We start from the raw sequence: 23,773 nt of genomic DNA on the forward strand, positions 1-23,773 counted from the left end.
TGCTGAACCTTAACTATACTTCAGATCTTAACAGCAAGAAATGAAACTTCCAGCAAGTCAAAGACGCTTGAGCAGAATTCTGCAGCTGTCATTATACATCACAACCCAATCTTTTAAAATTATATGTATATACATATATCCACAAGAAGCTAATTCAATAATACACTGTTCTGTTTCTTCAGGACATTTATATGTTTACTAAGGAGTTTGTTTTTATGGAATCTAACATAATCATCATAGGCTGTTTCCTGAGTAGAAATATGTAAGTCTAGAAAACCATAGTTTTATACAAATGGTCCAGAGTTAGATCAGCTCTACTTGAGCTATCTCAAAATTTATGTTGCAGTTCAAACGAAAGCTCCTAGGCAGCCTTAAACAACTGAGAATTTGTAAGGAAGTGAAGAAAAGCAACTTAGAAAAGGCAGCTACTTAGAAATTTCTATTCTGACAGATTGTTCTGCATTCTGTATCATTTTATTAAGATAACCTAAGATTTACAAGCAGTACTATTTTCTAAAACTAGAAAACAGAAGTCAGGGAAAGGTCCTTATAATAGTACTCTAGCAACCATGGAAAGTACAAGATTAAGAAAACGTAAGGCAGATACGAGTTACATTTCTACCAGAAAGTTTTCCAATACAATATTATAAAGTAACAAGTTTTCCACATAGTTTTCAATGCATTACTAGGTCAATCTTCTTAATATTAAATATGAAGTAAAAGTTTAATGTTTTCAAATAATTTAATTTTTTCCTAACAAGCACAAATCCTCAGTATCGATAAAAACAAAGATGTTTAACTGAATTCAGCAATAACTTCAAACTCCCTTTAATGATTCCACTAATTACTATAGCTTATTTAACAAACTTCTTGATAAATTTGTTTACAATGCAGATTAAAATTTTGTTTCCATCGTAAAATGTATTTCCTATTGAACTAGATGAGACATAAACTAATCAATGTCTATGGCTCAGAAATATCTTAAAGAAATCTATTAATGGAATACCTAAAATTTTTATTAGCAGAGCTGGTCACAGACTCAAGTTAACTAAAATTCCCATGAGACAAAGCACAATAAAGATAACACTTACTTTTTAATTTCTTCTTCTACTATATTAACTCCATCTTTCTGAGGATTAAGAAATTTATTTGTGGCACTGCCAAAGTCACAAAGTACATAGTTTCCACCATCATTCAACAAAATATTTTCCACCTTCAGAAAAGAAAAGCAATTAATATATTTTCAAGTTGAAAATTACATTTTTATAACAATGTTTTTATACAGTTAAACACTGATATATAATACATATATATAGAGAGAGAGAGAGACAGACAGACAGACAGAGACAGAGACAGAGAGAGACAGAGAGAGAGAGGGAGAGAGAGGATACCTCAAATTGTGAGAAAGGACAAATGATTCAGAACAAAAATATACTTTATCTACTGCTTCTCTCACTAAGAACAGAGAAGTGCTTCTCCCATCCCAGGATGATTTTTGCAAGGGCCAAGGAACCCTAAGTCCTCTCAAAAACTGCTTCTATGGAACAGAAGAACTAGTAGCAGTCAGAGTCTATACTATACCTCCATTTTTCTCCTTTTCTGGCACTTAGCTTACCTATAGAAAGGTAACAAAAAACATTACAATTCTACCTCTGATTGACTCCTAATTCCATTTTTATCTAAAATACTACACTGAAAAACACAGATTTGACTTTATGCCTTAACTTAGATATCAGAGTTGTAGTAACTTAAATAAAATTATGCACACAGTTTCTAAAACAGGAGAATGTGGGTTCACAGCCCAGCTCTGCTACTTATTAGCATATGTACCCTTGGACAACTTGCTTAACCACTCTTGTGCTTTAGTCTCCTTATCTATAAAATGGGGAAAATAATAATATCTATTACAGGGGACTGTTGTAAAAACTGAAAGAATTAAAACATGTAAAGGGCTTAGAATAGTGACTGAAATAAGGTAAGCACACAATAAATAATACTATTACTAACATTTTTACACAATATTTTTTATTTTTATGATACACTTTTAAATGAGTAATTCAATTTCTCTCCACTCTACCAAAATACTCACATTACAGTTTCTTTGCAATTTTTCTTCTATATTTCATTTTACTCTACTTTTAAAAATATTCAATATTTGCACAAAATATTTATATAAGAAATCTACTTAAAAAAAGAAACTTACTTAAAACAAACACAGGATTGCATAAATTTACACATGTAAAAAGAACTAAGTATATGAAATATGGTCTATATAAAATTATGCAGTTCAATGTCTTTTTTGTTTTAAAATCAAGAAGACTCAGCTGAAAACATCAACTTGACATTTAAAAAGTTAATGAGCTATAACAGTGCAAAAACATCAGACCAAATTATTGGGGAAAATGTAAAAGCTGCATATTCAAGAGAACTGAAATGAACTATACTGGTTATCAAAATTAAGGGACAGAGGTCTGTAGTCAAGTATTTCAATCTTGCCTTGACTTGTATCCTTTCAGCACAGGTTTCCCTAGATGATGCTTTCGTGGTTAACAACCTATATTCTAAGTGACATTTTCTATTCTCTTGTATCTTAAGAGCATTTTATTATCACTTTTCATAAATTTTGTATAATAAGTCAGAATTGGGATTCATTCATTCATTAAATATTTACTGAGACCCTACTATGTGCCAGGCACTGTTCTAAATGCTTGGATACATCAGTACGAAAGAGAAAAATCCCTGCCCACAGGAAGCTTACAGTGTAGTGGGAGAGGACAGAAAATAACCAACAGACATAATACATAAGTAAATTTTATAGTATCTGAGAAAGTGACAAGTGATAATAAAAGGCAGAACAAGTAGAGTATGGAAAGGTTAGGTTGTAATTATAAATAAGGTGGTGCAAGGACAGGACTCACTGAGAAAGTGAATCTGAGCAGATTCAAAGTGGGGGAAAGATTAGCCATGGGATATCTGGGCATAAAGCATTTCAGGAAGAGGAATTTTTGTAATCTTAGTGTTTGTAGGTATCAAAGAGGACACCTATGCTTCTAAACAATATGTGTAATGATAGCTCAAGCAATATGATACCAGGAATGTTCAATCCCCTTTGGGTACTTTTTCCAATTTAACAAGTGGGTACCATATACAAGAGGTCAGATTCCATGAAAATGTAAGACAAAGTGACCTCAGAGTGACAATCATCACCAAATTATAGTAAATTATCTAAAACTACAGTAAATTATAAATAAATGAGTAAAGAGACCCATTTACGGTCACCTCCAATATCTCTGGAAAACACCCTGATGCTTAAAATGAATTATAAGAAATAGGAGGAGTGCTGAACTGGGAAGAATAGTGTGGAGGGATATCCAACCTGTGTCAGTGATGTTCATATTTTTGTTCACATGAAACCTTTTAAAGAAGCCTGCTCTGTAAAACACAAGCAAAGTAGGGAGCACAAAATCCACCTCTACAGTCGTGCTAGCAACCCTCAGGGTCATGAAAAGCACAATTTCAATTCTATAGTCAGTCTTTATATGGCCTCAGGAAATGTAGCTGGGGACAGAGAGGCCAATCTCAGTGCTAGTAATAAAAACTGGTTTATATGAAGACAGTCCAAGAACATTTTTAACTCCAAAGTTTAAAAGGCATTAATCCATAAGTAGACTAAAGTTCATACCTTCAGATCCCGGTGAATTATTGGAGTCTTACACTGATGCAACCTTGCAACAGCTTCACAGGTATCACAGAATATCTGTAACACTTCTGGTTCTGTAAAACCTGTCTGCAGCTTCTTATTCATCTGATTCACTACCTGCCCAGCTAACCAAAAAAGTAATTTTGAGAAGACATATTTTTAATAAATGAAGACTACCACAAACAAAGAGATTAAGAAATGTCTATGGTCTCAGGTAATGGGGAATTGGCTTTTTTTATAATTTTCATGTAAGGATGCTTATTATCGCATATTGTGTTGATTCAATGACATACAGTTTTTTTCACATTTTACATCTCTGAAGTGAGAACATCTTAAAATAAGTGACGTTCTGCTAATGCTATTGGCCATATTTTAACATCTCCAAATTCAGAGTGTACCTTGTAACTGATGGCATCACAGATTTGAAGAAACGGTTATTCAACACTGTGCTAGTTTTAGGGGTAAACAGTGGTGAACAAAGATAAAGTCTCTATTATCATGGAATTTATAGTCTAAAGGCACAGATAAACACTAAACAATCACACAAGTATTTATCATAATTACGTACAATAAGGATAATATGAGAAAAACCCAAATTTAAATTAGTGAAGGAGGATGGGGAGAAGAGAATGCCAGAGAAGGCCTAAGGAAGTGATTATTTATGTTGAGACTGAAGGTTAATCAGGAATTAACCTGGCAGAGATCTGGGAGAACACACTAGTGATAGCAAGTGACATATACAAAGGCCTCTAGCTTGGGAAAGAGCTTAACGATTTTGAGTAACTTAAAGAGAACCACTGTGGGTATGGTCTAGAAAGCAGAGAAGAGAGTAAAGACAGATGATACTGACAAGACAAACAAATCAAGATTTTATCTTGAGATTTTTATCTTGAGAACCAAGGAAACTTCCTGATCTGAACTTTTAGAAGATCTACTTGATTGGGGGATGCAGAAATCACAAGAGTGGAAAAAGAGAGATGGGTTAAGGGGCTATGGCTCTAAACCAGGTTAAGAGATAGTGGGCAGAGTACCTTACTAAAATCAAATAGCCACAACAATGAGCCACGAGAGGATTATTAAATATTACAATGTACTACAATAACTGATAATCTAATAATGACAATTCTTAATTACTAAGAGAAAGTTTACTATTATTATATTTTAACAATGCAAGTAAATACATGATTCATTCACAGCATTCTAACAGAAATCAAGTTTGGAAATTTAAAAAGGCAAGCTTATGTTAATGAAACTTTCCTGTAACAAGTTTGAATAAATGAATGTCTGCTACTGTGTAATCTATAAGAAGGTGCATACACACCTGTTCCTTCTATTATTACTGTCTAAACAGCATTCTCATATATTTTCTGAAATAGGTGTTTTTTCTTAGAACTTTAAAGCAGGGGGGAAAAAATTTTATTTTGCCTATCAATCCTCAACTTTCAGAAAACTCAGGTCCATTTGGTTGTAATTTGTTCAAAGTGTCTCATATAAGATTGAGGCACCTGACTAGGCAGCAATTTCCTCTATCCTCTTGTTTGTCAGATGCCCTGACTCATGTTATCCAAAAATTAAACAGTAAGAAAAGTGCTTTATTGGTGTTCATTCACATTCTTAAAATATCTTTTCACAGATAAGAAATCATAACCTTGAACTCATTCTATCTTTTCCACACTTTCAATGTTGTAATGAGTAGAATAAATTTTAAAAAGTCAATCTTCTTTCTTCCCTTCAGAGATCTTTGGGCTAGAAGGCTTGAATCACAAAATCCAGTCCCCCCAAAAAGGTAAAAAGCTCTATTTGAGCTGTATTTCAAATGCAGAAACAAACAAAATTTCATTATTCAAAATCAAAGTCTTCTGAAAATTAAAGTAAAATTATCCTAATGAAAAAATTTTAAATCAGATTCAGAAAGGAAACAATGTATACTGAAGGTCTTTTAAGATAAGGTGCATGTAACTCCCAAATCTTTACATATTTTTCACAGTTATCTCCTAAACAAGAATTTTTATACTCTCCCCGATTTCATTATTAAAATTTAAAAAGTCAACATTTTTCTAGCCTCAACAATCTTCATCTCTCTGAGATTACACTTATACTTAATTTAAAATGCTATACCGGGCTTCCCTGGTGGCGCAGTGGTTGAGAGTCCGCCTGTCGATGCAGGGGACATGGGTTCGTGCCCCGATCCAGAAGGATCCCGCATGCCGTAGAGCGGCTGGGCCCGTAAGCCAGGGCCACTGAGCCTGTGCTTCCGGAGCCTGTGCTCCGCAACAGGAGAGGCCACGGCGGTGAGAGGCCCGCGTACCACAAAAAAAAAAAAAAAAGGCTATACCATCCCATTTAAATTTTGATATGACTTTTTTTAACAAGATACTTAATTTTATCTGCAGTAGACTGAACCATTGGCTCCCAAATACTCACTTGCCTAAAAACTGAAGCTCATGTAGTTCCCCTTTTAAGATGTCTTCTGGATGACAATTAATCTCATTCAGGGTTATGATTATGCTCAACTCAATTATTTTTAAAAAGTTACAAGTAGCCAAGGGCTATTAGTCAACTCTCATCCAGCTAAGAATAGGCACCTTAAATGCTAGAATTCAGGAAAGTAGGGTAAAGAAAATCAATGTCGTCTCCTTAAAGAGATCACAATGCTTTACAGTAGAGAAGATGAGATATAAATAAGGAAAAACAATCAAGAAAATATCTAATTTTTTACGTTATATATGGAAATAAGTTACAAACATATCACAATAGATATTATAATATTGATTCATTTCATTTTCCTCTGTCCTTCCCCCTTCTTACAAGACTGGAGTAAATGAGACCACATTTTCTCCATTATCATCACCAACCTCCTTCTCCTCCAACCTTCAGGAAGTGACAAGAGTTCCTGGTACCATAATTAACAATCATAACTGTCTTAAGAGAATTTATATATAAACCAGGGCTTCCTAGAATCCAAACTGTCAGATACAGTCTGATGAGGGAGGGGGGAAAGCAAGTTCGCAGGAAATGGATTAATTGCCCCCATTACACCCATTAAAGTAAAAAAAAAAAAAATTTTTCAGGGACTAAAAATTATTATTATAATTCTTAAGGCATACTATACAAGTAAAATATTTCTTTGAAAACACCACATTATATCCAAATAAAATGTGGTTTTCTATCTTCTGATGTTTTCAAAAGACCACATAATATAAGTTTATAAAAATTATAGATCAAAATGCATCCTTGAAATTTATTACATTTAATATGTTCAAAGATAACATGGTAGCGTGCTGAAAAAAAATCTTGCAACACTAATATGGACACAGTATGCTCTTCTTGGTTGGATTATAAAAGAAATGTATACGGATCAGGAAAGGTGATTGTTCTTTACGTTTTAGATTTTCTGTTTAAAACCCAACAGCATTTTTCTAATTGTCAATTAACATATGCTCATATCATCATTGCATCAACTATGAGTAGGTTTTAAATACTTTTTAACAGCATTCCTTATTTAGACAAATAATTAAAGCTGAGATTGCAATGAATGCCCAGAATTAGATGACAGCTGCCCTGGGAGAAACCAAGACACCTACTAACCCATTTTTATGGGCAAATTTTTTTAGCATAAAACAATCGCAGAAAAATACTTACCTCGACAATATTCCATTAAGATAAGCACTTCCCATACATTATCACTAACTGAATTAACAGTACAGTCCAAATAACCCACAATATTTTTGTGACCAGACAGCTCTTTCTGTAAAAAAATAAACAAAATTTTAAAAACTGGCAAACAAACATATATTTTAAAGGTCTATCATTAACAATGATTTGAAGTCTAAATTGATATATTTAAAGAATTTCAAAAAGTAAGATTTAGGTGTAAGTATGGAATCCGACACATTTCAAAAAGGTTTCTACAGTTTCAGTGGAAAGTTTATTTATATGTGACTGTCATTTCCTAACAAGCAAATACTTAATGAATATTTATTTTAAATTCAATGGGGAAGAAAGAGATGGTTCTTTCAAAAGTAACAGTTTCCAGGGCTTCCCTGGTGGCACAGTTAACAACCTGCCTGCCAATGCGGGGTACATGGGTTCAAGCCCTGGTCCAAGAAGATCCCACACACCACAGAGCAACAAAGCCCATGCGCCACAACTACTGAGCCTGATCTCTAGAGCCCGCGAGCCACAACTACTGAGCCCAAGTGCCATAGCTACTGAAGCCCACGTGCCTAGAGCCCGTGCTCCACAACAAGAGAAGCAGCCACAATGAGAAGCCTGCGCACTGCAAAGAAGAGTAGCCCCCACTCTCCGCAACTAGAGAAAAGCCCTCACACAGTAACAAAGACCCAACACAGCCAAAAATAAATAAACTAAATAAAAAAAAGAAGTTTCCAAAAGTGAGTGTACAAGATAGTCCTTTGGGACTCAAGAATAAAATATCAGAACTTTTACTTATTTTTATCTTAAAAAGATAAAGAAATTAAGCTCTAATATTTATGAACAATTACACTCGTGTTTGTTTGTTTTGTCTGCAACATATTGCAATTTATGTCCACCTAGTCAAGTGAATTTATGAATGTATGTACTTTTAACTAAATAACCTAAAAAAATAAACAAGTAGCTAAAAAGGATTTTTGTAAAGAAACCATAAAGATAACACTAATATTACAAGTACAAGAAAATAAGAAGAAAATGGCAAATCTGACACTTTTGCTCCTAGTACAAGACAATCATTAACATTTATAAGGTTGACAATCATCAACATTTATAAGGTTAAAAATCATAATGATCTAAATAAGGTCTGTCTGTAAATTAAAAACTCTTATCAAGAATACTGTTTAAAATAATTTGCATCCACTATCATTAAAATAAACCTAGTTTTAAGTGTGTAATATAATTTGAAATATTAGCTAACAGCAGCTGAACATGTGAATAATTCATAAATAAACATAAATAGTGAAGGATTAGTCATCAAAAAACAGTTTGAAGAAAATTGCTCACCTCCCCAAAATATCTTATTTAAAAGCATAGGATCTGAGTTTTGCTGAGGTTGACGCTATATTTTATATATCTCAAAATTATACAAAATCTATTGAAAGGAAGAATTACAGTACAATACCATATCTGGGCTTAAGTTAGAAAACTTAGTCTAAGATTCCCTATTATCTCAGAGTAAATCCTTTCACCTTTTTGACTAATAGCCTTACTTGAAAAAAAGCAAGTCTCAAAGCCTAATCAACTCTAGTCTAGCTAAGGAATAGGGACAATAAAAGCAGAATTCTGATAAGTCATACTGTATAAATGTGCCTATCTTCAAACAAAAAGGATCAAAATATGTGTGTTGATAATGATGTTGATACAAAATAAGAAAATCTCCCTCTTAGCAGTTGGGGAGGCTTGACAGTAACAAGTGTTTTCAAGGAAGTGGATAAACTAGAACCCTCCTGACACTGCTGGTGTGAACAGAAAATGGTTCAACTGCTGTGGAATTAATGGTTCCTTAAAAAGTTAAATGTGGAATTACCATATGACCCAGCAATTCCACTCTTAGATACATACCCAAAAGAACTGAAAATAAACAATACATATGTACACATATTCATAGCAACACTACTCACAACAGCCAAAAGGTAGAAATAGCCCAAATGTCTATCCATGTTTTTTTTAAAAAATCCATCAATAGATGAACACATAAACAAATCCTGATACATATATAGTATATATAATGGAATATTATTCACTCATAAAAAGGAATGAAGTGCTGATAAGTGCTACAATGTGGAGAAACCTTAAAAATATGGTAAGTGAAAGAAGGTCATATACTGCTTGATCCCATGTATATGAAATATCCAGAATAGGTAAATCTATCGAGACATAACATAGACGGGTGGTTGCCAGAGCCTGGAACAAGAGTGGAATGGGGAACAACTGCTTCATGGGCAGGGGTTTCCTTTTGGAGTGATGAAAAGGTTTTAAAACAAGGTAGAGGCAGTCTGTGCACAATACTGTGAATGTACTAAAAAACACTGAATTGTTCATTTTAAAATGTGAATTATAAAATGTGTAGTATGTGAATTTCACCTAAATAAAACAAAAATGTTAAATATATATATTAGCACTTGATAAACAGTGGATGAGGAGGAGGGAGAGAAAGAGAATAAAAGAAGAGAGGAAGACAGGAGGAGGAGGAGAAAGAGGGGAGAACAAGAATAAGAAACCATCCAGAGCACTGACAATAAGCAACTCTAGAAAAAAAGGAAATTTTTATTCTGAAATTTTCTCGAAATGTTTAATCTAGTTAACTGAGTAACTGAAATTTTCTTTAATGGTGTATTAAAATATTTTTCACTTTTCCTAAAATTAAAGAAGAATTTTTTCCTTGCTGAAGCATACCTTACCAATACTACAGAGTTCACATACACACACAAATCAACTTTACAGCATGATTTTAAAAATGAAAAGCAAAACTAACTGTGGTCTGTGAATACTAACACATATAAGTGAATGTATTAAATACCCAGGGGAAGGCGTAAGCACCAAATTCAGGATAGGGGTTTCCTTTTGGATGAGGATAACAGTATAAGGATAACATTACAGAGGAATACACAGAAGGCTTCAACTGTACCTGTAAGCCTTTAATTCTTAAGTTGGGTAGGGGGTAAACTGGTGTTCACTAATTTTCTAAATTCTTCTATTCTCAAAATATTCCATAATTTAAATTTATTTTAAAAACAAAAAAAGAAAGCAGAGAAACTTGCCTGTTGAACTACAATAGGGAAGGGAGGAAAGGTAGGAGTTGTTTGTATTTAGCCCTAAGTATGGCTATAAAGAGTACACTTCAAAGGTTATCTAGATGTGCCCAAGCCAATAAGCAGCTTGCCTACAGGCTGCTTAATGTTATGTGAAAAACTGAAAGAAAATACACCAAATTTTTCAAAGGGAATTACTCTTTCTCTTACCATAATTGTAATTTCCCTTTTACAAATGTTGAGGTCTGTCGCGTTATTGACATACATTCGCTTCAATGCATAGCGGAGTCCACCATGAGTCCGCACCAGGAAAACTGTGGAGAATCCACCTAGAAGAACAAGAATCTATTAAATAAGAAGAATTTGAAGCTCCTGCCAAAATCATGTAACAGCACTGAGGAGCTTAATCTCACAGGGAAATAAACTGATTGTACACAAGACAAAAATAAGAACAGTAAACAACTAACACATTGTACTAAGTTAACAGCCCAATCATTGGCTTCCTATGCCAATCATGAAGTAATACATACAGGATAATATGCTTCTCAAGTTAAAATATATAAATATCATTTGAATGGGAATATTTCTTATATAGGACGTGGAAAATGTTACAACTTAACTATATCACTATAGTTTGGCAAATACTAGTGATTGCCTACCCATCAGCCTCTCCGTCTTAGTGATGACAAAACACTGATGTGATTTAATATGAGACATCAAGGGGGTCATATGGGTGGGTCCCTCTTAAAGTTCCAGGGGATCAACCAACACTGTTCTAAGGCAATAATGGGAATCTCGTTTCCTCTTGTCAGCAACTGATTTAGGATTGAATATGTAACCAATTTTGGCTATATGGGACATAAGAAAAAGTATGCTGAGGGTTGCAGGAAAGATTTTCCAACCAGAAAAAAACAAAACAAAACAAAAAAAAAGATTCATATGACGAGGCTCTGCTCTTCCTTCCAGCTTTTGGATTTTGTTGTATAAGAATATACTCTTTAGACCTATGGCAACCATATGTGGTCATGATGGAAAAAAGAATCAGAGAGAAAATGACCCAAAACACTGAATTACTTTGGCAACTGAATTACACAAGCCTTCCAGACCTCTCATGTGAGATTATAAATGTCCTCATTATTCATGCCACAGTCTGTTAACTGTACCCCAGAAAGCATCATATATGAAACAAATAGCCAGGTATTCTAAAGGACAATTACTTCTGTCACATACAAACAAAGATTTCCACCTCAAGCTTTTAAAACTCATTTTGGCATAGGATATTTTGTAGCTTAATTATAATTTTAAAACAAAAAAAAATTACCGATACCCTCATTCACCAGAGGGAAGACAGCAGAAGCAAGAAAAACAGAAGCAGGAAAAACTACAGAAGCAAGAAGACAGCAAAGGCAAGAAGAACTACAATCCTGCAGTCTGTGGAACAAAAACCACCATCACAAAGAGGTAGACAAGATGAAAAAGCAGAGGGCTATGTACCAGATGAAGGAACAAGATAAAACCCCAGAAAAACAACTAAATGAAGTGGAGATAGGCAACTTTCCAGGAAAAGAATTCAGAATAATGATAGTGAAGATGATGCAGGACCTCAGAAAAAGGATGGAGGCAGAAGTCAAGAAGATGGCAAGAAATGTTTCAAAAAGATCTAGAAGAATTAAAGAACAAACAAACAGAGATGAACAATACAATAATTGAAATGAAAAATACACTAGAAGAAATCAATAGCAGAATAACTGAGGCAGAAGAACGGATAAGTGACCTGGAGACAGAATGTGGCATTCACTGCTGCAGAACAGAATAAAGACAAAAGAATGAAAAGAAATGAAGACAGTAGAAGAGACCTCTGGGACAACATTAAACGCAACAACATTCGCATTACAGGGGCCCCAGAAGGAGAAGAGAGAGAGAAAAGAACCGAGAAAATATTTGAAGACATTATACTTGAAAACTTCCCTAACATGGGAAAGGAAACAGCCACCCAAGTCCAGGAAGCACAGAGAGTCCCATACAGGATAAACCCAAGGAGAAACACACCAAGACACATAGTAAACAAACTGGCAAAAATTAAAGACAAGGAAAAATTAATGAAAGAAGCAAGGGAAAAATGACAAATAACATACAAGAGAACTCCCATAAGGTTAACAGCTGATTTCTCAGCAGAAACTCTACAAGCCAGAAGGGAGTGGCATGATATACTTAAAGTGATGAAAGGGAAGAACCTACAACCAAGATTACTCTACCCAGCAAGGACCTAATTCAGATTCAATGGAGACATCAAAAGTTTTACAGACAAGCAAAAGCTAAGAGAATTCAGCACCAACAAACGAGCTCTACAACAAATGCTAAAGGAACTTCTCTAAGTGGGAGACACAAGAGAAGAAAAGGACCTACAAAAACAACCCCAAAACAATTAAGAAAATGGTAATAAGAACATACATATCGATAATTATCTCAAACGTGAATGGATTAAATGCTCCAACCAAAAGACACAGGCTTGTTGAATGGATACAAAAACAAGACCCATATATATGCTGTCTACAAGAGACCCACTTCAGACCTAGGGACACATACAGACTGAAGGTGAGGGGATGGAAAAAGATATTCCACGCAAATGGAAATCAAAAGAAAGCTGGAGGAGCAATTCTCATATCAGACAAAAAAGACTTTAAAATAAAGACTATTATAAGAAACAAAGAAGGACACTACATAATGATCAAGGGATCAATCCAAGAAGAAGATATAACAATTGTAAATATTTATGCACCCAACATAGGAACAACTCAATACACAAGGCACCTGCTAACAGCTATAAAAGAGGAAATTGACAGTAACACAATAATAGAGGGGGACTTTAACACCTCACTTACACCAATGGACAGATCATCCAAACAGAAAATTAATAAGGAAACACAAGCTTTAAATGACACAACAGACCAAACAGATTTGATATTTATAGGACATTCCATCCAAAAACAGCAGATTACACTTTCTTCTCAAGTGTGCATAGAATATTCTCTAGGATAGATCACATCTTGGGTCACAGATCAAGCCTCCGTAAATTTAAGAAAATTAAAATCATATCAAGCGGGCTTCCCTGGTGGCGCAGTGGTTGAGAGTCCGCCTGCCGATGAAGGGGACGCGGGTTCGTGCCCCGGTCCGGGAGGATCCCACATGGCGCAGAGCGGCTGGGCCCGTGAGCCATGGCCACGGAGCCTGCGCGTCCGGAGCCTGTGCTCCGCAACGACAATGGAGATACAACGACCCAAAACCTATGGGATGCAGCAAAAGCAGTTCTAAGAGGGAAGTTTATAGCAATACAAGCCCACCTTAAGAAGCAGGAAACATCTCACTGGGCCTGTGAGCCATGGTCACTGAGCCTGCACGTTCGGAGCCTGTGCTCCGCAACAGGACAGGCCACAACAATAAGAGGCCTGTGTACCGCAAAAAAAAAAAAAAGAAATCAATTACAGGGAAAAGAACGTAAAAAACACAAACACAAGGAGGCTAAACAATATGTTACTAAACAACCATAAGATCACTGAAGAAATCAAAGAGGAAACCAAAAATACCTAGAGACAAATGACAATGAAATCACAATGATCCAAAACCTATGGGATTCAGCAAAATCAGTTCTAAGAGGGAAGTTTAAACCTATAGAAGCTTACCTCAAGAAACAAGAAAGGGCTTCCCTGGTGGCACAGTGGTTGAGAGTCCACCTGCCGATGCAAGGGACACAGGTTTGTGCCCCGGTCTGGGAAGATCCCACATGCCGCGGAGCGGCTAGGCCCGTGAGCCATGGCCGCTGAGCCTGCGCGTCCAGAGTCTGTGCTCCACAATGGGAGAGGCCACAACAGCGAGAGGCCCACGTACCACAAAAAAAAAGAAACAAGAAAAATCTCAAATAATCTAAAATTACACCTAAAGGAACTAGAGAAAGAAGAACAAACAACACACAAAGTCAGCAGAAGGAAAGAAATCATAAAGTTTAGAGCAGAAATAAATGAAATAGAAACAAAAAAAACCAATTGCTAAGTTCAATAAAACTAAAAGCTGGTTCTTTGAGAAGATAAACAAAATTGGTAAACCATTAGCCAGACTCATCAAGAAAAAGAGGGAGAGGACTCAAATCAATTAAATTAGAAATGAAAAAGGAGAAGTTACAACAGACACTGCAGAAATACAAAGCATCCTAAAAGACTACAACAAGCAACTCTATGCCAATAAAATGGAAAACCTGGAAAAAATGGACAAATTCTTAGAAAGGTATAACCTCCCAAGACTGAATCAGGAAGAAATAGAAAATATGAACAGACCAATCACATGTAATGAAATGGAAACTGTGATTAAAAATCTTCCAATAGGGCTTCCCTGGTGGCGCAGTGGTTGAGAATCTGCCTGCTAATGCAGGGGACACGGGTTCGAGCCCTGGTCTGGGAAGATCCCACATGCCGCGGAGCAACTGGGCCTGTGAGCCACAACTACTGAACCTGCGCGTCTGGAGCCTGTGCTCCGCAACAAGAGAGCCCGCGATAGCGAGAGGCCCGCGCACGGTGATGAAGAGTGGCCCCCGCTTGCCACAACTAGAGAAAGCCCTCGCACAGAAACGAAGACCCAACACAGCCAAATAAATAAATAAATGTGGGGTTTAAAAATAATAATAATAATAATAATTTAAAAGTTAATCAATACAATCATAAACAGCATGTAAGTCAAATAATAAAGCATAATTAAAAAAAAAATCCTCCAACAAACAAAAGCCCAGGACTAGATGCCTTCACGGGTGAATTCTATCAAACATTTAGAGAAGAGCTAACATCCATCCTTCTCAAACTCTTCCAAAAAACTGCAGAGGAAGGAACCTCCCAAACTCATTCTGTGAGGCCACCGTCAATCACCCTGATACCAAAACCAAACAAAATTACTACAAAAAAAGAAAATTACAGACCAATATCACTGATGAATATAGATGCAAAAATCCTCAACACTAGCAAACAGAATGAAACAACGCATTAAAAGGATCATACCATGATCTAGAGGGAATTATCCCAAGGATGACAAGGAATTTTCAATACATGCAAATTAATCAATGTGATACACCATATTAACAAACTGAAGAATAAAAACCATATGATCATCTCAATAGATGCAGAAAAAGCTTTGACAAAATTCAACACCCATCTATGATAAAAACTCTCCAGAAAGCGGGCATAGAGGGAACTGACCTCAACATAATAAAGGCCATATATGACAAACCCACAGCAAACATCATTCGCAATGGTGAAAAACTGAAAGCATTTATTCTAAGATCAGGAACAAGACAAGGATGCCCACACTCGCCACTATTATTCAACATAGTTTTGAAGTCCTAGCCACGGCAATCAGAGAAGAAAAAAAAATAAAAGTAATACAAACTGGAAAAGAAAAAGTAAAACTGTCACTGTTTGCAGATGACATGATACTATATAGAGGATCCTAAAGATGCCACCAGAAAACTACTAAAGCTAATCAATGAATTTGGTAAGGCTGCAGGATACAAAATTAATGCACAGAAACCTCTTGCATTCCTATACACTAATGATGAGAAATCTGAAAGAGAAATTAAGGAAATACTCCCATTTACCACTGCAACAAAAAGAATAAAATACCTAGGAATAAACCTACCTAGGGAGACAAAAGACCTGTATGCAGAAAACTATAAGACACTGATGAAAGAAATTAAAGATGATACCAACAGATAGAGAGATATACCATGTTCTTGGATTGGAAGAATCAATATTGTGAAAATCACTATACTACCCAAAGCAATCTACAGATTCAATGCAATCCCTATCAAATTACAAATGGCATTTTTTACGGAACTAGAACAAAAAATCCTAAAATTTGTATGGAGACACAAAAGACCCCAAATAGCCAAAGCAGTCTTGAGGGGAGAAAACAGAGCTGGAGGAATCAGGCTCCCTGACTTCAGACTATACTACAAAGCTACAGTAATCAAGACAATATGGTACTGGCACAAAAATAGAAATATAGATCAATGGAACAAGATAGAAAGCCCAGAGATAAACCCACGCACCTATGGCCAACTAATCTATGACAAAGGAGGCAAGGATATACAATGGAGAAACGACAGTCTCTTCAATAAGGGGTACTGGGAAAACCAGATAGCTACATGTAAAAGAATGAAATTAGAACACTCCCTAACACCATACATAAAAATAAACTCAAAATGGATTAAAGACCTAAATGCAAGACCAGATACTATAAAACTCTTAGAGGAAAACATAGGCAGAACACTCTATGACATAAATCACAGCCAGATCTTTTTTGATCCACCTCCTAGAGTAATGGAAATGAAACCAAAAATAAACAAATGGGACCTAGTGAAACTTAAAAGCTTTTACACAGCAAAGGAAACCATAAACAAGACGAAACAACAGGGCTTCCCTGATGGCACAGTGGTTGGGAGTCCGCCTGCCGATGCAGGGGACGCGGGTTCATGCCCCGTTCCGGGGAATTCTACGTGCCGCGGAGCAGCTGGGCCTGCACGTCCATAGCCTGTGCTCCACAGCGGGAGAGGCCATGGCAGTGAGAGGCCCGCGAACCACCAAAAAAAAAAAAAAAAAAAAAGACAACCCTCAGAATGGGAGAAAATATTTGCAAACGAATCAAAGGACAAAGGATTAATCTCCAAAATATATAAACAGCTCATGCAGCGCAATATTATAAAAACAAAAGACCCAATCCAAAAATGGGCAGAAGACCTAAATAGACATTTCTCCAAAGGAGACATACAGATGGCCAAGAAGCACATGAAAAGCTGCTCAACATCACTAATTATTAGAGAAATGCAAATCAAAACTACAATGAGGTATCACCTCACACCAATTAGAATGGGCATCAGCAGAAAATCTACAAACAAGAAATGCTGGAGAGGGTGTGGAGAAAAGGGAACCCTCTTGCACTGTTGGTGGGAATGTAAATTGATACATCCACTATGGAGAACAGTATGAAGGTTCCTTAAAAAACGAAAAACAGAACTACCATATGACCCAGCAATCCCACTACTGGGCATATACCCTGAGAAAACCATAATTCAAAAAGACAGATGCACCCCAATGTTCACTGCAGCTCTATTTACCATGGCCAGGTCATGGAAGCAACCTAAATGCCCACTGACAGAAGAATGGATAAAGAAGATATGGTACATATATACAATGGAATATTACTCAGCCATAAAAAGGAACGATATTGGGTCATTTGTAGAGGTGTGGATGGATCTAGAGACTGTCATATGGAGTGAAGTAAGTCAGAAAGAGAAAAAACAATATCATATATTAACACATATATGTGGAACCTAGAAAAATGGTACAGATGAACCAGTTTGCAGGGCAGAAATTGAGACACAGAACAAACATATGGACATCAAGCGGGGGAAGAGGCAGCGGTGGGGGTGGTGGTGTGATGAACTGGGAGATTGGGATTGACATGTATACACTGATGTGTATAAAACTGATTACTAATAAGAACCTGCTGTATAGAAAAATAAATAAAATTCCAAAATTCCAAAAAAAAAAAGCACTGAAGGCTCCACACACACACGCACACCTACACACACACACACACACACACACACAACTGTTAGAAGTAATAAATTCAGTGAAGTTTCAAGATCAAATTTTTTTTAAAATGTCACTTTTATCCATTTGTTAGTCCTTCTAACACAGCAATCTCAGCAATGACAAGGCACTAGCACTCCAGTTCAGCGCAAAATGCTCAAAGAAAAAGTAAACTATTGGGGATAAACAACAGGGGAAAAGAGCTCCTAGGATGACAGTCCAGAATCAGTACAGAAGAAACTGTACAACTCCCACCTTATAGATCCGGATTTCCATGTATATAATGCAGGGGAAATCAAATCAAACTCCTCACAAGGCGGTTACCAGGAGAGAAAAAGATGATGTTTGGGAAAGGTACTTTAAGTAAAAGCTCTAACAATTCAGCGCATTTGTTTAAAAGATGCTCATTTAACATTAATTTCATATGCAAACATTAACGAATTAGTAGCATTAATAAAGTGCTACTTAAGCTGCTCAAATTTTATTTGATTAAAAAATTAAAGACAATGCTAAAACTTAGAATATATCTAGATACAGAAGTAGTATGGGTACAGGTCAAGATAAATCATTTATATAGCATTTGTTTTGAGATATTTTAGAGATTCCCCTAGAGCAATGATTCCCAAGCATAACTATGCATCAGAATTGCCTGGTGAGCTGGTGTGTGTGTGTTTATCTTGAATAGTTTCCAGGTTCTGACAAGTCTGAATCAGAAGGTCTCAAGTCAGGACAAATACATACATTGTGCTAAACCACCCCTTACTCATTATTCTACTTTTGTATATGTTCTTATGAATATATAATAATATAAACTGAATATTAACTGGGTCGGCAGTGGGAGTCCCCCAGATAGTTCTGATGCACAACCTAGTTAAGTACACACTGAACCACAGTAAAAAAAAATTCCTGAAGGAAACATGGATTCTATACATCAGCGGTCCCCAACCTTTTTGACACCAGGGACTGGTTTCGTGGAAGACAACCTTTCCATGGACGGGGCTGGTGGGGGGTGGGGGGTTCAGGCGGTAATGCGAGAGATGGGGAGAGATGGGGAGAGATGGGAAGCTTTGTGCCCTCACTCACTGCTCACCTCCTGCTGTGCAGCCCAGTCCCTAACAGTCCTCGGACCAGTAGTAGTCTGCAGCCTGGGCACTGGGGACCCCTACTATACATCCATTCTCAACCATACATATAACAAAGTAATTTCATCCCTATGAATTAGGAAAATTAGGGGGAAAATGTTAACTAAGTTTTGTTCATAAAACCCCTGTTTCTAAAAATTAAAGTTTGATAATTTCACCAATCCTATATCAGATATAGATCTGGCAAAACGTTAAGTTTTCTACATAGAGAGATGATGTGTTCATCAACTACGATTTACACCTAAACATGGTAAACACTGTACTGGTCGTCAGCAGTGCCTGCTCTGACAATGAAATGGAATAATTTGTTTATATTTCTCCAAATACTGTATTTTCCAAAATTTTCTGATTATTATTTCTGATTAAATATTATTTCTGTTTGAAGAATGCATTTAGTGGGAGGTAACTAGTTGAGACATTATAGTAATCCAAGAGAGGACCATTATCTGCTTGCCACCAATCCATATCCACCAAATTCTCCAACACACATTCTTCACAGAAGGCTTTCAGGACCAACCCAATTCATGCTCCTCACTCCCTCAGGCACCTCTATATAGAGTTTTGACTATATTATCACATACTTCAATTTTTAACTCATTTTATACATAAATCAAAAGAATTTATGGCAGTAACCACAAATTCCACTTATTATATATTTCTATGTCCAATTCAACATATTGTTCAATTCAAGCCCAGTTCCAGGCACAGCTGCTAAATTAATACTAAATTTATACTTCCAAATATTGGATTACAAGAATACTATAAAACATTCCAAATGTTCTCAAAAATCCCATGAAAATAAAAGAATTAATGACAGATATTGGCCTTTGTTATGTTAAACAGGTGATTACTGGTGGTGTCCCTAGATAGCTTCAGGTTGTAGGCTGGTCCCAGAAAAACCAACTACTGTGTATGATTAGAGGGTTGAAACTTTTCAGACTTTTTCCTATCCCACTTCCCAATCTCTGAGGAGAAAAGAGTGGTTAGAGATTGAGTTCAATCACATGACCAATGATTTAATCAACCATACCTATGTTAAGCTACTTCAATAAAAACTACAAGTAACATGGTACAGAGAGCTTCATGGTTGGTGAACATACTAACATACTGGGAGACTGGTGCATCCTGACTCCATTGGGACAAAAGCTCCTGCACTAGAGAAACTTCTAGACCTCATACTATGTACCTGTTCATCTGGGTTTTTCATTTGTATCCTTTATAATAAAATAGTAGTCATAACTACAGCACTTCCCTAAGTTCTACCAAATTATCAAACCTGAAGAGGGTGTCATAGGAACACCCAAATTTGCAGTCAACTGAGTCCATCAGAAGTGGTTCCCTGTCATCTGAAATGGGGGCAATCTTGTAGGACTGGGCCCATTTGTGGGGTCTACACCTACTCTGGGTACTGTCAGAATTGAACTGAACTGACAGACATCCAGTTGCTGTCAAAGAATTGTTGTTGGAATGCAACCACTTATCTAGTAGTTGTACTTAAGGATGTATTTTATCTTCTACTTAGGAAGATGAGAAGTATGTCATCAAACAACAGTCAAGAAACATTTAATGTAACCATAATTCAAAATGGATTTGTAGTGATCCAAAAGGTCACTACAAATTGGGTCCTTAATAAATATTTGTTCATACAATTAGGCTTCCTAATTGTATGCACAGCACCTCTTTAAAATTCTCACAGCTTTCTGTTCCATACCATATAGCATATTTGATCCTGTTTATCAATCTGTCTCTTCCACTAATTGTTAAGCAACTTGATGAGGGTCTCACACAATAGTAAGTGGAAAATAAATAATCAATGTGTTTAGAACCTAACTGTTAAGTCACTTCTGAATTAACCAAACTGCTCTGAGGAAAGAAAAAAAAAGGTATATTTTTAACAAGGTTTGCCTTGTTAAACCTAACATACACTAATTTCTTTGCCATAACCTGACTACAAGCAAAAAAGTTTCCCAATCACTACAAGAAATCAATTTCATCAGGCATAATTTGCATTCTGAATGTCCCTCAGTTCCTAATCAGTATTTTCTTTCCAAAGAACTGAAAAGCCAACTTGGAAAAAGTTACATAAAATTAGATACCATTAAATGTTTCCTATAACTGAGGTTCTCAACCCGTTTTCTTGCCCAACATGAAGGACTCTACTCACTCCCCAAAATGTTAGAGACTGTCAGTGAACTGGGAGAAAAGTCTCAAAGTTGAGAAATATGATGCTAAGAAACTGATTCAGCAAGGATCATCATTGTATGACAAAATCCTAGATGAAAGGTTTATGAGAAATAGGATAGTTGCATGGTGTCAAAGTATCAAAAGGAAAAACATTGCTTTTCATGGGAGAAATTTGGGGGTCACTAATTTGGCATTAATATTGACATTACATGCTTCCTGATGTGATGGAATATGAAGTAATTAAACAGCATCACCTGAGAAGTACCTTTGTTAAAAACTTTTAACCTAATAAAACTTATGGCTTAAATTGCAGTTTACAGAAAACAGGGGCTAGGAGAATATGGAAAATGATAACACAAAGAAACACTCAGACAAAGTCTGAGAGATAACTCTGGCTAGCTTTCTTGTACAGTGTTCCATATGTGGAGTACAAAAATGAGGGGAGCAGGGCTACATTACAATAAAATGTAATACATAATCCTTGATTAATTACTAGTTTTGAAAGAAACTGTAAAACATGATTTTTGTTCATAAACTATTTGAAAGTAAGTGGCCCCTTTGGGACAATGACAAGTCTTGGCACATCCACAACTACTGCGAGGTATTAAAAATGTAATAGGCTGCTTGGGCAAGCACAGATGTTTAAGAGACAACCAAAAGCTGAGGCAGGGCTGAATGACAAGATTCATCTCTTATTCGGGGTCACTCCTTCAAAACTGTGAGACGTGGTTGTTTCATCTACTGTATGGAAACCAACACAGAGAGTCAAGCAAAATGAAGAAACAGAGGAATATGTTCCAAATGAAAGAACAAGATAAAACCTCAGAAAAAAAATTAAAATCCCTAATGAATGAGAGATAAGTAATTTACCTAATAAAGAGTAATGATCATAAAGATGCTCACCAAATTGAGAATAAATGAACAGTTAGAACTTCAAAAAAGAGATAAAAAATATTTTAAAAATAACAACTAGAAGTCACAGAGCTGAAGAATAAATAACTGAACTAAAAAATACACTAGAGGGGTTCAACAGCAGACTGGATGAAGTAGAAGAATCAGTCAACTCAAAGACAAGGCAGTGGAACTCAACCAATCAGAGCAGCAGAAAGAAAAAAGAATGAAAATGAGTAGAGATAGCTTAAGGGGCTTATGGGACAACATCAAACGAACTAACATTCACAATATAAGGGTCCCAGAAGGAGGAGAGAGAGAGAGAAAGGAGCAGAAATCTTATTTAAAGAAATAATGGCTGAAAGTTTCCTTAACCTGAGGAAGGAAAGAGACATCCAGTTCCAGCAAGCCCAGAGTTCCAAATAAGAGGAACCCAAAGAGACCCACATCGAGACACATTATAATTAAAATGTCAAAAGATAAAGACAAGGAAACAACATTAAAAGCATCAAGAGAAAAACAACTTGTTACATACAAGGGAACCCCCATAAGCCTATAAGCAGATTTTTCAGGAGAAACTTTGCAGGCCGAAGTTTCTTATTTCTATAAAATAGTATGAAGGTTCAAAGACAAAAGTAGTAAAAATAACTATGATTACAATAATTAGTTAAGGGATACACAAGATAAAAAGAGGTAAATTGTGATATCAATAATATAAAGTGTAGACGGGAGGGAGTAATAATGTTGAGCTTTACAATGGGATCAAACTAGAGTAGTTTTCAACTTAAAATAGACTATTATAGATACAAGCTGTTATATGTAAGACTCATGGTAACCACAAAGCAAAAACCTACATAGGCATACCTCAGAGATATTGTAGGTTCAGTTCCAGACCACTGCAATAAAGCATATGGCAATAAAGCTAGTCACACAATTTTTTTGGTAAAAAGTTATGTTTACACTAAACTGTAGTCTATTAATGGTACAATAATAGCATTATGTCTTAAAAATGTGCATACCTTAATTAAAAAGTACTTTATTACAAAAATATGCTAACTATCATCTGAACCTTCAGAGAGTCATAGCAATAACAGCAAAGATCACTGATCTGAAATCACCAAGAAAAACATAATAATGATGAAAAAGTTTAAAATACTGCAAGAATTACCAAGATGTGACACAGATACACCAAGTGAGCAAATGCTGTTGGAAAAATGGTGTTGACAGACTTGCTCAATTCAGAGTTGCCACAAACCTTTCATTTGTAAAACATGCAATATCTATGAAGTGCAATAAAGGCAAGTGCAATAAAACAAAGCAGAATAAAACAAGGTACACCTGTAGTAAATACACAAAAGATAAAGAGAAATATAAGCATACCATTAAAGAAAACCATCAAACCACAAAAGAAGCCAGAGAAGAACACTGGAAAGAAAACAACAAAACCATGCAGAAAAAAATTAGTAAAATGGCAATAAT

At 35.9% G+C, this 23,773-nt stretch overlaps 1 protein-coding gene across 1 annotated transcript in view; it reads right to left on the bottom strand.

Annotated features, from left to right (window-relative positions):
* The window catches only part of LOC103077264 (BMP-2-inducible protein kinase-like), a gene marked incomplete at its 3' end in the record, with an annotated part of 73,775 nt that overhangs the window by 5,043 nt on the left and 44,959 nt on the right, over positions 1–23,773 (bottom strand). Inside the window, exons 2-5 of the mRNA XM_007455438.1 lie at positions 10,657–10,775; positions 7,343–7,448; positions 3,683–3,825; positions 1,092–1,213 (exon numbers count right to left, since the gene is read on the bottom strand). Coding sequence (XP_007455500.1) covers positions 1,092–1,213; positions 3,683–3,825; positions 7,343–7,448; positions 10,657–10,775 — 490 coding nt within the window. The remainder of the gene's footprint in view (positions 1–1,091; positions 1,214–3,682; positions 3,826–7,342; positions 7,449–10,656; positions 10,776–23,773) is intronic.

The sequence above is a fragment of the Lipotes vexillifer genome, unplaced genomic scaffold, assembly GCF_000442215.2.
Source record: "Lipotes vexillifer unplaced genomic scaffold, Lipotes_vexillifer_v1.1 scaffold749, whole genome shotgun sequence".
NCBI classification, from domain to species: Eukaryota; Metazoa; Chordata; class Mammalia; order Artiodactyla; family Lipotidae; genus Lipotes; species Lipotes vexillifer.